At 39.1% G+C, this 14,044-nt stretch overlaps 2 protein-coding genes across 16 annotated transcripts; one reads left to right on the top strand and one right to left on the bottom strand.

Annotated features, from left to right (window-relative positions):
* Positions 1–2,180: 2,180 nt before the first annotated feature.
* lyrm1 (LYR motif containing 1) lies at positions 2,181–6,368 on the bottom strand. 14 transcript variants are annotated; one of them, XM_026178881.2, is made up of 7 exons: positions 5,496–5,570; positions 5,138–5,229; positions 4,962–5,013; positions 3,439–3,610; positions 3,280–3,340; positions 2,677–2,708; positions 2,181–2,595 (listed from the first exon to the last, which is right to left on the bottom strand). In XM_026178881.2, the coding sequence occupies exons 3-7, from the start codon at positions 4,973–4,975 to the stop codon at positions 2,482–2,484; spliced, it is 393 nt and encodes a 130-aa protein (XP_026034666.1). In that variant the 5' UTR covers positions 4,976–5,013; positions 5,138–5,229; positions 5,496–5,570; the 3' UTR covers positions 2,181–2,481. The 14 variants fall into 14 exon arrangements, with proteins under 14 accessions (XP_026034666.1, XP_080161285.1, XP_080161286.1 ...); XM_080305159.1 differs by lacking the exon at positions 5,496–5,570 and having other exon boundaries at positions 3,439–3,634; positions 5,104–5,199; XM_080305160.1 differs by lacking the exon at positions 5,496–5,570 and having other exon boundaries at positions 5,104–5,199.
* On the top strand, positions 5,546–13,925 carry dcun1d3 (defective in cullin neddylation 1 domain containing 3). Of its 2 annotated transcripts, XM_026178876.2 has the most exons (5): positions 5,560–5,920; positions 6,969–7,031; positions 7,894–7,944; positions 8,055–8,601; positions 11,805–13,925. In XM_026178876.2, exons 4-5 carry the CDS (start codon positions 8,165–8,167, stop codon positions 12,346–12,348), a joined length of 981 nt encoding a protein of 326 aa, XP_026034661.1. In that variant the 5' UTR covers positions 5,560–5,920; positions 6,969–7,031; positions 7,894–7,944; positions 8,055–8,164; the 3' UTR covers positions 12,349–13,925. The 2 variants fall into 2 exon arrangements, with proteins under 2 accessions (XP_026034664.1, XP_026034661.1); XM_026178879.2 differs by lacking the exon at positions 6,969–7,031 and having other exon boundaries at positions 5,546–5,920.
* Positions 13,926–14,044: the final 119 nt, after the last annotated feature.

Raw genomic sequence — 14,044 nt, 5'->3', positions numbered from 1 at the left:
CAGAGAAAAATACTGAACTGTAAGTGCATGCCCCACTGAGATTACCAGAGGGCATGTTTGCTGATCTACATTTTTTGATTTTTTTTTCTTACACTTCCTTCAGGAAAGTGGGGCAAAACATAAAAATGTACTCTGGTCCCCACAGAATAGATCAGCTACAGAGGGCTTTTCAAGTACTTTTGGGCTCCAGCCAGCACACTGAAGTGTACCAAGTTACTGTAGAGGCTCATCAGTCATAGAACTTAATGACCCTATATTTACAGTGGTGTGAAAAAGTGTTTGCCTCCTTCCTGATTTCCTATTTTTATATGCTCGTTACACTTAAATGTTTTACATCATCAAAGAAATTTAAATATTAGACAAAAATAACACAACTAAACACAAAATGCAGTTTCTAAATAAACGTGTTCATTGTTAAGGAGGAGAAAAAATCAAAACTTCCATGGCCCTGTGTGAAAATGGGATTGACTCCACCTTGTAAAAACATTGGTTAACTGTGATTAACTACATATTTTGCAAAGTTGAGTTCGGTTTCACTGCCACCTGATTACTGCCAGACCTGCTGAATTAAGAAATCACCTAAATAAAACCTTTCTGACAAACTTAAGAGATCTCAAAAAAAGCAACACAAAAGCAGAACTTTTTGGAAGGTTTGAGTCCCGTTACATGTGGCATAAAACTAACACAGCATTTCAGAAAAGGAATGTCATACCAATAGTAAAGTGTGGTGGTAGTGTGAACGTCTGGGGCTGTTTTGCTGCCTCTGAACCTGGAATTCTTCTGTCTATCAAAACATCTTGAAGGTGAATGTCTGGTCATCTGTTTGTGACCTCAGGCTGAAGGGCATCTGGGTTCTGCAGCAGGATGATGATACAAAACACACCATCAAGCCCACCTCTGAATAGCTGAAGAAAAACAAAATGAAGCCTTTGGAGTGGCCTAGTCAAAGTCCTGACCTGAATCTGATTGCGATACTGTGGCACGACCTTAAAAAGGCGGTTCATGCTCGAAAACCCTCCAGTGTGTCTGAATTACAATTCTGCAAAGATGAATGGGCCAAAATTCCTCCACAGCGCTGTAAAAGACTCATTGTCAGTTATTGCAAATGCCTGATTGCAGTTGTTGCTGCTAAGGGGGGCCCAACCAGTTATTAGGTTAAGGGGGCAATCCCTTTTTCACACAGGGCCATGTGGGTATGGATATTTTTCCCTTTTAATAATAAACAACTTCATTTACAAACTGCATTTTGTTTACTTGTTATCTATGATGATCTAAAATCATTTACATGTGACAAGCATTCAAAAAATAGGAAATCAGGAAGGAGGCAAACACTTTTTCACACCACCATAACACAGAAATATTTTCCCTTTTAAAGATGAACAAGTTTCCTCTTATTGATAAAAACACTGATTGTTTGCTGTAAAGTTAATTGGCTTTCTTGGTTTATTAATTCAAATCACAATTTCATCCTTTATTGTGCATTTAGTGTATTTTATAAATTGCACATGGGTCACTATGCATAATACCTGCTGTCCGTGAATGAGAGGTGTTCAGTGCAAGTAAACTTTTAAAGAAAGCAGAATATTTGTGATCATTTTACAGGGAGAGCGAATGCTCTTTAGCCTGTGCTGAAAAATGACTCAGTATTCAGTCAACAATAACATGAGTCATATTAGACATGGATCACTGACCCCACCTGCAGGTCGTTGCCACTATAATCAATATGCGAGTTATCCCCAAATGGAACTGAAAGCGATGCACGCCCCGAGCTGTTCTTTCTCTGTATTCTCTGTGTCATTATTATGGGGGGCTCGAGGTAAATAAAACATATCAAAGCAAACTGCTCTCATAGCATTCTGGGTTTTTTACGAGATTTGAGATACAGCTGCACAAACTGGGTCAGAGGAAACCATACTGAACCACAACAAAGCTCTAAAATTCTAGAGAAATAGAGACCGATGTATCAATTGATCCTGTACTGCCATAAGGAAACAGAGATAGGGGATACAATGCTTGTGAAAGTACAATCTGACAAGTGCTTTAATCACCTTTTGTTTAATTTTTCATTAACTAAATTAAAAGCTAAAAAAATATATGGTCCTAACAAAATTGCTTATTAGAGAATATTTAGTGAATTTCATGATTTCTGACAGTGAGTTTAAAAGAGTCTGGAAATCCTCCACATTGAGACAATTTTATTAATCAAATGAACTCAACAATAAATAAAATATACAAACTTGTATGATATTAGAAAGTGGTACAGTGGGAGCTTCCCTGAGCTGAAAGGAATCTGACACTCTTCACCTACAGTTACAACTCATGGTTGTGTTTTGAAAAAGAAAATACAATGAAAAGTGGCTTTATCCTGAATGACGTGCGTTCCTGCATCATTGAGTGCTTGCAGCATCTCGACTGCAACAGCTCTCTAGTTTTCTCTCCTTGGTAACTTGAACTCTTGACAAAGATCGGGGATGTCGAGCATCAGGTCTCATCATGTGACTGTAAGTAAATTGGTTTGGCCTGTTTCCTCAGGCGCTGTTGTGCTCGTAGCTTCCTGCCCTTCTGAGTTGCCAGTCCCATGGGTGGTAGATACGTCTGCAACACACACAGAGTATGCAAATAAAATCCCCCCAAAAATTTTCACCCATTATGGTCTAATAAAGTGTAATTACTTACAGCTCTTGGATATGGGTTTCTGTAATGAAGACCTTTAAAATTTTTTTAAAAATAACAACGTGTCAGTGACAACGTTACATCAAACTATGAACAAATTACAAAATAAAAGCCAAGAAAAATCATTGTTTGGGTAAGTATGTAAGAGCACAACATAGCACTTTTCTCATGCTGTTACCGCAGGCTTGTATTGTTATTTTTTCTCTGCAGTTTCAACCACAATTTTTTTTAATCCAAATCATTCAGGTCATCAGGTCAGCTTTGCTGCTTACTCACGCTTGACATGCTGAAAACCTTTCAACTGACAAAGACTCAGTGTGTGATGTGTAAGAGTTGCGTAAACGCGGCACTGGATTATTGTTAACCCTTTCAGAATGTCTGTGCACGTCAGATGTTTCAGTACATTCAGTCAACAACACCATTCTGCATGCTTTCAGGCTGAAGACATCCCAAAATCACTGATACAACTGAATTAGAAAGGTTACATATTATCAGTATATTTCCCTGAGACACATGAAAATCAAAAAATGGTGTTGCTACTGTTGTGGCCTTTTGACATGCTCACTACATAAAAAACAACAACTTGCTGCTTTTCTCCATTCTTACCGATTTCTATCCTTGCTTCACATTCCTCTATACACTTTCTTATTGATTCTTGTTCTGTGAGCTGAAAAACAAAACAACACACAAAGTCTTAAAGATGCCATAAAGCCATTTTCTCTTTAAAAAAAAAAAGCATATTAGAGAGCAGAGTGTCGTTCACACCTTTTGGTTCCGTCTGAACAGATTGCGGGCCTCCTGCAGTATGTACTTCCTCTCTGTCTCCGTGTCACTTGCAACACCACTCTGTGCTTGCCAGGTTCGGGCAATGCGAAAAACACGCATGTACAGTGACAGCACAGTGGTACGGGTGGAGGCAGTCATCGGGGCTCCGAATCTGAGGAAAAAAACCAAAAGATACCTGCAAAATAAAGTTTTTACTGCATTATCTGTTTGTGTTCCGTCCCCCACATCGTGCCCCTGAATTAGATAAGCTGAAGATGGATGGATGCTCTATACTTGCAGCCTTTATTACTCGATTATACCACTGGTGGTTAGTTAGCTAGATGTGACATTATTTATTGCTCTTTTCTTTAACTACTAGGACTTTAATTAAGAGCTTTACTGCACAATTAAGACATGAAGTGCGTTATAATGAGAAACATAACAATAATGTGCATGCTAAGCAAGCAATTAGTAAATGAATATATGAACATCTTTCCAGTACTGTGCAAAAGTCTTGAGTTTAATCCAATAATAATGTCAAAGATAACACAGCATCTTTGCATTAACAAGGTGATTCCCAAAAAGCGATTAGCTGAAAACTTGGCATAGTTCTCCATGGTGTCCAAAGGGTCCTTAAAAAAAATTGAGGAAACTAAATTGGCGTAGGATGAAAATATCCCTTACAAACTATCTAGAGCAGGTGAACAGTACCTGAATGTCACGTCCTTAAGAAATTGGGAAAAAAATCCAGGAAAGACCAGACAGAGGACCTGAGAGATGCATCTGGCCCATTAGTCGATCCATCAACTGTTCACTGAAGCCACATTAAAAATGGTCTCAAGAAGCCTGGGGTATGCCAAATTACACAAGAACTGGACTGAAAAATCAGTGGCAACAGAGCTTAATGGAGAGGAATCCAAATTTGCAAATTCATTTACAAATCATTGTTACTCTTTGTATGTACAAAGGAGGTCAGTAGAGAACAATGACAGTGAGTGTCTACAGCTCTCTGTGAAATGCTATGGATTGGCCTCCGGAGCATGGACCTCAACATGACTGAAACAGTGTGGTGAACAGAAAATAAAAAACAAAACAAAAGAGATTTGAATGTCTTTCAAGACGCCTGGAGAACTATTCCTGGAGACTACTTAATAAAATGGCAAGAAAGCTGACTTCAGGATGTTGTTTTGTTGAAGAATAAAGGCGGTCATATCAAATATTGACCTTCAAGGCCTGCAAAACTCGGTTTAGCCTTATATACTATATTTCTATTATATAAATGATTTTCAATTTTCCTTGCAAAATATAAAGAAAAGACTTGCACAGTACTGTAGTTTTAGATTTTTAAATTATAGTTAAATATATTAGCCATATTCAACGCTAGATGCCACTAAAATCAACACTGAGATATTAAACAAACTGTTACATGACTGACGGAGAGGTATTAACTGTATGTTCTAGTATGCGCGCAGACTGAATTACGTTGTATATTAAATAAAACCATTCTCGTTATTTGTACTCACTGATGTTTTAGCATCAATTGCAACCTTGAAGCTAGCCCTTATTGTGACTGACCTAAACGTACAAAGACAGGGACATTAAATTAAAGGCAATGTTACTGCCTGTCACATTAACAACTTGAATTCGAATTGTCGCGAATCTTACTTTAATTAACACCACAAACGAAGAATTGACATACCCGTCTGTATCTGAAGAAGAGGCTAATTTACCAGCCGCTTGCTAGGACAGTCGCCTAATGATGACGCTTACTCATGGCTAATCGTGAAGAAGCTAAATAATAAACACAAACATAAAATAGTTCATATACTTTTAGTCAAAGTTGTATTTGTTTCACTTGTTAGTGGATAAAAAGTAGAAATAAGGCAGAAATTAATATAAACACCTCTACAGTTCAATGTGTATGAGCGATTGTAATTAATTTACAGTGGGGTTTTTGAGTCATTTTTCATTTTGGATATTACTGTGATCTACAAAACATCGACTTTTTCCTTGTCATATGAATACTTCCATCAATTGGTTAAAATAAAAGGATGTACGTTAGCGTCGCAGACGCGAGGATCAGCTGTTGGGTGCTTGTAGGCAGGGAGGAAGTGATGCAGGAAAATGTCCATAATGTAGCTCCACTCAATGACTAAAAGGGGGAAGCACAAAGAAATTGGGTGATTTAGTCCGAGCTGGCGTTTTAACTCACACCTAACAGCGAACACAACTGAAGATGGACTCTAAAGCTAGTTGCTAGCTTGTTACTTGCTTATTTTCTAAGCGTGGAACAGAATTCAACATTGATGTGGAAGTTTTTTTTTTGTGATCAGCTGCTAGCTAGTTAGCTAGCAATCTGAGTTAACGCGACGAGTTTGCTTCAGTTCGTATTTTTTGGCTAACTTCTTTAACTACTAAATTTCTTCAGCTATTCACAAAGTGATGTACATCCACACTCGACCGAATGTGTTTTCCCCTAAAGGTAAGTTTTTTACGGTGATAATTTTATTATTTCTTGATGTCTTAATCGAAAAATACCTAGCATAGCCGAGAGCTAACTTTTAGTTAATCGAGCTGATGCTAGCTAGCTATGACGACGTCGCCAGGGCCGGGCAGTTGGGATGGAGCTGTTAAATGGCCCGGTGCGGTGATCTAATGTGGCTCAATAGCAGCTTAACAACGACTGCCATCTGAATTTGTGTGTAATAGTTAAAAGTCCGAGGTGCGGGTGATTATTTAATGGCGGTTTACACTATATTTTTGAGTGTTGTACTTGTGTTGTTATACTCACCCTCCCAACAAACGTTAACTTGATTGAAATGATATTATTGTAGATGTTGGTAAAGGGCCGCTGAGGATATATCGATATAACAGTGTTGCATATGTAACACAGTCGTATTCCAGTTCACCTCGGGACGAGCTAATAATCTGGTTAAACTACTGGCTGTATAGGTCACTAGGCTGCTTAGTGTTTACTAACTCCAGTGCCAGCTTATTGCGGATTATATGTAGCCAAATAAACAAAATTTAATAAATATAAATTCAGACGGCCATCTGAGCTTAGTTAGGTGAACTTGGCCACAGCAGACGTGAGAGAGATTTTCCCCTACATGCCCCATGTATTGATCAGGACTGGCTTTTTGCCTTGATGTTGAATCCATGCATTAAATATGAAGTCAAGGGTCATATCACTGTTAGGTCAGTGATCACTGCGAAAGGTAGAAGTTGGTTTGAGAAGTTTCCTGAAGTTGTGGCTTTTACATCACAAACTGGAATATTGCGGCCCTTTTGAGATGTAGTTCCTTAAAGCCAACGGTGTCAAAGCTCAGCTTTTCACAGTTCACAGTATGCAACATAGCTAACTTATTTGCAGTTATAAACAAGTAAATGAAAAATCCTGAAATAAGGCAAACTCTTTGCAAGTTCTCAAATTACATATTAATAGCATGTTGACCAAAATAGACCTGCAGGTTTGGAAATGATGAGCTATCACTTTCTGCTTATGATGACAAGATAATGTGTCTTTTCAGCATTGTGGATGGCAAGGTCACAATGATGGAGCTCAGTAGAAAGACAATGCCATCTGAAGGATTGTAAGTCAGCTATTTTATTAGTTATCAGACACATGATCACCTCATGTTTTTCCGTCTGACTGATTAATTTCATTAACATGCATTCATCAAAGAAACATTTTTTAAGTTAAATGGGTAGGTAGAGAAAGCAGTTTACAAAGCAAGCTTTAGTTTGATTAATGTAAACTCCAGTTCAGTTGCAACTTGGTCAGTATCTCATAATCATGTATGCCTTTTGTGTTTTTGCCACATTTTACTTGTTAGTCCTTTAGAAAACCTAGAAAGTCCTGTATGCTAACTTGCAAGATGCAAAATATTAGTATAAAAAAAATCCTAACTACATAGAGCCAGTGTAATTAACATATGTTGCTGTAAAATCCTAAAAAAGACATGGATAACCATAGTAGCCCTGTATTCTTGGTCCATGTTTGGTGTTGTCAGTGTTTTTATTTTTCATCTGCTTTCATTATTGCTAGTAGAGAATGAAGAAGCAATATTGTGCAATAATCTACTGCTTAGTATAAAAGGAGGTAAAACTTCCTCTGTTCAAAGAGAACCCCCCCCACACACACACGTTTATGTGAACACGGCACAGAGGATGACCTATAAATGCAGTTATTTGTATCACAATATTTATACAATTGTATTCCTATTTTAATTACCTATAACTAACTCTATGGTAATACCAAGAAAAGCTCCTACAGCTGTCATATAAGAGTTATATAGGTCTTCTGACTTAACACACAACCCACCGGTAGGCTTCTGTGGTTAAGGGTGATACTCCTCTTGTACTACTTTTGACAAGGTTTCTATGGTAACCCGAACAATGTTTAAGCATTGAATTAATGCCTATAGATTATTTTTGTTTTGCTTTGTTTTTCAGGGTTTTTAAATCTTCCCATTGAAGACTTGGATCGTGGTAGATTTAGCAGAGGTAGCTTGACATTTTCTGTGTTCCTCTGTACTAATATCCACATTTTAACATTTTTTTTGAGAGTCGCTGGGTGTAACTTTTTATTCTTAATAAATGTTCTTCCCCCTCAGGCTTGAGGGTATGTTGAGACGTCTTGTGAGGCCAGAGAAGAGGCGTCTAGGTGGTTCAGACGGGGACTGAAGGCGAGGAGGAAAGACAGACGAGGGACCGGGAGGAAGACATGGGCCAGTGTGTCACCAAGTGTAAGAATCCGACATCCTCGCTCGGCAGCAAGAGTGGAGACAAGGAAAGCGGAGGAAAGTCTCACAAGAAAGGTGGCAGCGCTGGTGGTGTCGGGAGCCACAAAGAGGATCCTGGCACCCAGTGTAGCAAAGCCACCAATGAGCTGTCAAATGGCACCAAACCTTTAGAGGTCACAGTGGAGACGCCCATCATCACTGCAGGGGACACACGCAAGGATGAGCTTCTGGATGGAGATGGGCTGTCGGTCAAGCGCATTGAGGAGCTGTTCTGCTGTTACAAAGATGAACAGGAAGATACCATCTTGGAAGAGGGCATGGAGAGGTTTTGTAATGACCTGTGCGTTGACCCGGCTGAGTTTCGTGTCCTGGTTCTTGCCTGGAAGTTTCAAGCAGCAACCATGTGCAAGTTTACAAGGTAAGGTGGAGTTTTTGAGAACAGGGCGTGTTGTCATTATCCATGTTTGTCAATCAGGATAAACTAGCATGACCACTACACAGTTATTACTTCTGTGTGATTATAATGATACTGATAAGTATGTATCTTTGTCCGATGTACCACAGCACATAGCTGTTGCACTTATTTGTTTGTCTGACAGGTGTTAGATGATGAAAATGCTCATTAAAACAAGATTGCCCAAGTCCACATTTTTAAAAAGTCAGATTCATTTGTCACAGCTCATTCCTGTTAGTTAGTCTCACCATGTTTCACATCTTTCTTCATTGTAAGTCAAGCAAATAAAGGTCAAAAAGGGGGAAAAATAATTTTCCTTTTAAAATCTCAAATGAAATTTCCCAAGAAATGTTCCTCCATGAAACCAGTCCTTTTCTTCTCTGTAGCACATTGTCAGAAACATGTGATTAAGTTAGGCGGGATCCCTCTGGAATGAGGACAATCGCTGTATTATTGATTGTCTATTATATACAGTTTGATTACTGTGGGATTTGTTTACAGTAACACATTCAGTCTGTGTGATTAATACTTCCAAACTTGTTATCCATTTAAAAAAACATTAAAACTGTTCTCAGACAGCCAGCAGTTTCCATCACTGCAGCAGGGTACAGTACAGTGTTGGCTGCTGGCTACTTCTAGTTGTAGCAGCAACTACGTCATCGTCGGCTGCTGTCAATATAATATAATATAATCTCATCATGTGGACATATAGAGTGGGTTGCGCTTCAGAGGGAATGATAAGGGAATGTGATAAAGTTTTTTTTCTTTTCTTAAAGTAGTATCTTAGAAGTTGTCATTGATTAGATCAGACAGCTGATGTTTCTCCAGTGTTCTTTCTTTTCATGGATTTTTCTGTTTGTTCTTGGTGAATAGATATGCCCTTCAGATAGCTCAGGACCTGCATTATCTTCTCCTGAATTGTTTCTTCTTGGGTTGATTCAGTGATTGCCAGTGAGCCACAGAGGCAGTTTTTTCTTTCTTTCTTTTTTTTAAAAGTTGTACCATTGTGAACTCCCAATAGCAGTAGCACAGAGCGCTGGCAACCTTCCCTCTCCTTGCTATGTTTACATTCAAAACAATGTAGGGATTGGTGGAATAACCACTCACAGCCTGGGCAAACGTTTAAACCCTCCTAACACAGATTTGCAAACAGCATGCGTGAGGCAGTCGTTATAGAAAAGATCACTTTGCTTCTTGAGTAGGTAGCTTTTTACAGATACTCTACTGCATTAGTGCTGTTGGTGCTATGCTTGATAGGAGATTAGATTTAGAGTCAAGAGTTAAAGGTGAAAACACAGATTATTTTTCTATTTCATGTAACTCTTCTCCTTAATTTAAAGCAGCCCATTTGTTCTCTCTTTTCTGTCTCGAAAGTTGACGAGTTCCTTGTGTATTCTGACAAATCTCCATTCTCCGTATGGCTCCTGCAACTACTGTGAGCCATGAAAGGCGTGAGGGCGAACCAAATTGTTGCAGGCAAACACATTGCGCATCACTGAGCTGTCCACTGAGCTTGGAGATTCGTTATACTGACGTCCAGTCATCGGCATGAGTGATGAGAAAGCTTGCTGCCACCCGCTGCTATTAGCTCACCATTTGGCAGTCGCCTTTAATGACAATATGATGGTATCAAAACACAGATGATTGCTCGTCCCTAATGCTGGCTAATAAGGGAGACAGTCCAAGTCTCCTGACACAGATTTCCACGTCTGTACTGTGTAACACTATTTGCTGGAGTTGCACGTTCTCCCTGTGCCTGTGTGGGTTTCCTCCCACAGACCCGCACACACATTAGCTTAATTGGTGATTATAAAATAGCAGTGGATGTGCAGTATAAGATAAATCAGTGTATGGATGACAGGTTGAATGTGACTTGTGGTTTAAAGCACTTCAAGTGGTAAGTAAGACTAAAGCGCAATCTAAATGTGTGCCATCAAGCTGCTGGCAGACTAGTAAGTAGACTGACTCATCTCCAGGAAGCTGCATGTCATAAAGACAAACTGATGAACAGTCTTCACATGACCTACGATCAGGCTCTGTGTTCTTAAGGCTGGTGTGATAACCATTAAAGAATTAAATCTGGGGCATGATAAACATCTGGGTTAATAAAAATGGGAAGATAAAATGACTAGTTATGATCACACTTGGTTACTTTTTATGCATTTTCCTTGGGGAAGTCAAAAGGTTCTTAACTGCATGTGTTTATGTGTTGAGAATTTAATACTGTTCCCCTATTTAAGCTATTTAAATAACATGTTTTAGGCAAAGATTGTCACATGCTGTTAACTACTATATTTTGCACCCCTAATACCTAGCATATGTCCCTATTAACCCTTTTACATATATAAAAACAGCTTAGAAATACTATAACAAGTCAAAGAATACAGAATTACAGCTATAACAACATATGACAGAGTAGAATTTTACATATTTGATTAATAACGATCTCCTTATCTCAACTAAATGTGACAGACTAAGTCCCGTCTTCTCTCACTAAATCTCAATTTGACTTTCTCCCTTAACAAGTCAGCTCTTTAAAGGTGACGATCATTTATTCCTGTTATGTGCTCATTCTCAAAAGTATAAGTCTCAAGCTGGTCCTCAAGGGACACACGGGAAGTAGATCGTCTGCAGTTGAATAGAGCTGCCTATTGGCATGGTCGTTAGTCCGTCCAGATTTTGAACTCAGCACTTTTCTATTGAGAGGCTTTGGACAGTACCAGACTCTGGTACCCAACATGTTTCTTTGTGATCTGATGCTTACTGATGCTCTTTATATTACATTTGAGTTTTAAAAAAGCCTGCACTGTTGTAGAGGTCAAAGGAGGTATATCTGCCTGGGTCAGTGCTTTCAGCATGAAATGACTGTAATATTATTCCAAGCTGCAATGAAAGAATGAAGTTTTCTATAAATTTGATAATGTGTTCTTAAATAGTACAGGGATTTGTCACTGATGTTTGTAGTGTTAAAGATAAAGCCTGGTGATTGCCTGACATGTCTTCACAATGTTTTGTTGTACATTTTCTGCAGATTTAGGTCTTAATTCAGTCTACTTGTGCTCATATGGCTCTATGGAAAAGTAAATGGATTTTTTTCTGGTGCTTATCTTGACTGGAAATTGTGATTGTGATTCTGATGTCCACGCTTCTCGTGTTTGCATCACCAGGAAGGAGTTTGTCGAAGGATGCAAGGCTATCCAAGCAGACAGCCTCGAAGGCATCTGTTCACGGTTCCCCTGCATGTTGCTGGAGGCCCAGGGTGAGGAGAACTTCAAAGACCTGTACCGCTTCACCTTCCAGTTTGGCCTGGACGCCGAGGAGGGGCAGCGCTCGCTGCAGCGCGAAATTGCCATTGCCCTATGGCGGCTGGTTTTCACGCAGGACACACCTCCGATCCTAGAGCGCTGGCTGGACTTCCTTTCAGAGAACCCCTCGGGTATTCGGGGCATCTCAAGGGACACGTGGAACATGTTCCTCAACTTCACCCAGGCGATTGGGCCCGACCTGAGCAACTACAGCGAGGACGAGGCTTGGCCCAGCCTCTTTGATACGTTTGTAGAGTGGGAGCTGGAGCGCAGGAAAAAAGAGGAGGAGCAGGCACTAACAGCAAAGGAGGAAGAGGGGAGGTGTACTGAGACAGACTGCTCTCCCACCTCAGATAGACTTGAAACAGAGGGAAGCCGCGGCTCACAGACGTGGGGGGGCCACTGACCAGAAAACAAAAGAATATTTGTAAAGGAGGGAAGGATACAACCTATATGAGTGAACTATACATCTGTGAATCAATGGATGAATATTAGTATTACCATAACAGCTGTTCATTTTGCTCCCCTTTTTCTGTTGGGGTGGGGTTTCTGCTTTTCCAACCCTGTTTTTTGGTTTTTCAAAGGGCTCCAAGAACTGTTGTGTTTAATGCACTTCTATTTAAGTTATTGTTTTATTCTTCTGTCCTCCCATATTTGGGTTTTGTTTGGTTTTTAGTAATTGGACAAGAAGTCCATTTTAACATACAACTACCTACCACAATCCAGCAAAATTAGCTCTTTTTAAAGCTCTGTTTCAAAGGGCAACACACGAGGTTCCCCCCTACAATTACAGAAAGTGGATTTCGACCTGTTAGTACCACTCATCTTGTACAAGGAAATGGTTGTTATTATAATAATAATAATGATAATAACAATAATAATAATAAAGACGAAGGGAAAATCGGGCAGCATGTCCACAGATAATTTACTACCACACACAAGATTTACCATAAGGGTAGGAGTCAGTGAAATTGGATTAATATAGTTGCATTGTATGTTTTTTATCTTGCAGTGCTGTGAAATTTGAATTGGTTCCACTTGAATTGCCTTCACAACTGTCTGCCTGCAATTACTCAACTAATAGTAATGGATTACAATTCTGTAACAAGGGCATTTCATTTTTTTAAAAAATGATACAAACTTAAGTTTCAATTAGTTTTAAATCCAAGTTGCTTTCCATGGTTACAGATACAACTTCTCATCTGTGTTGAGTGTTGTTGTTTTTTTTTTTTTTGAGTGCTTACAGTGCGGTGATCAGCTTAGCTTGTGTAAGCTGCTGCTGTACTCCGTTCTCTACCATTTTGTTGTCCACCTATTTTCAAGAAGCAGAAAATGTCATATACAACACAATGATGTTGCCTTTTTTTCCAATATAAGGAAACCTGTATCTCAACAAATCTATTAAAGCAAGGTCTTGGTCATTTCTGGTCAGAAGATGCCTAAGCCTGCGTTATATTCAGGATCATTACACTGGGCGCGACATGAAGCTTTATTGTATATTGTTTACTTTTGGGAGTTTGAAGCTTCACAGTCTTGAACTGCTAAACAAAAATAGAATATGTGCACACTTCACAAATAAAGTTGATTGCTGCTGGTGATGGTTGTAATAAATTGCACAAAAACCTATGGCATGCTAAGATGCTATACTTGGGAACGCTTTGCAGAGAGATTGATGTCAACCACATCGAAACCCTCTTCAAAAATGTTAATTAATTTTATCTATAGCTTAGAGGTTTCTTTTTTTTTTTTTTTTTTTTTTTTTTTTTTTTGCCATGAGTGAGTGTTAATTAGACTGGTTAATCAAGAGTCTCCGATGGAGGTTCAGTGTAAGAGGGTGACCATAACCTGATTTGTCTGGTTTACAGCTACAATGGTTTTATTTTAACTCCCCCACCCCACCCCTCCTCTTCCCTTTTCCTTTTTTATATAAAATGTATTGATTTATAATAAATAAAAGCAGTGTTGAATTTTTGACCTTGAAAATTTGTCTCATTTCTCTTCAGTGATTTTACCTTTATGTAGATTTCTGCTGTGTTGCTCTGTTGGTGTCATAGGCAGTGCTTTAATACCCTTTCAGTCAGATGGAGTGTGGCTGGGCAGTA

Source organism: Astatotilapia calliptera, chromosome 8, assembly GCF_964374335.1.
Source record: "Astatotilapia calliptera chromosome 8, fAstCal68.1, whole genome shotgun sequence".
NCBI classification, from domain to species: Eukaryota; Metazoa; Chordata; class Actinopteri; order Cichliformes; family Cichlidae; genus Astatotilapia; species Astatotilapia calliptera.
Note: the sequence above shows the minus strand (reverse complement) of the source record. Positions and strands in the feature narration are given on the sequence as shown.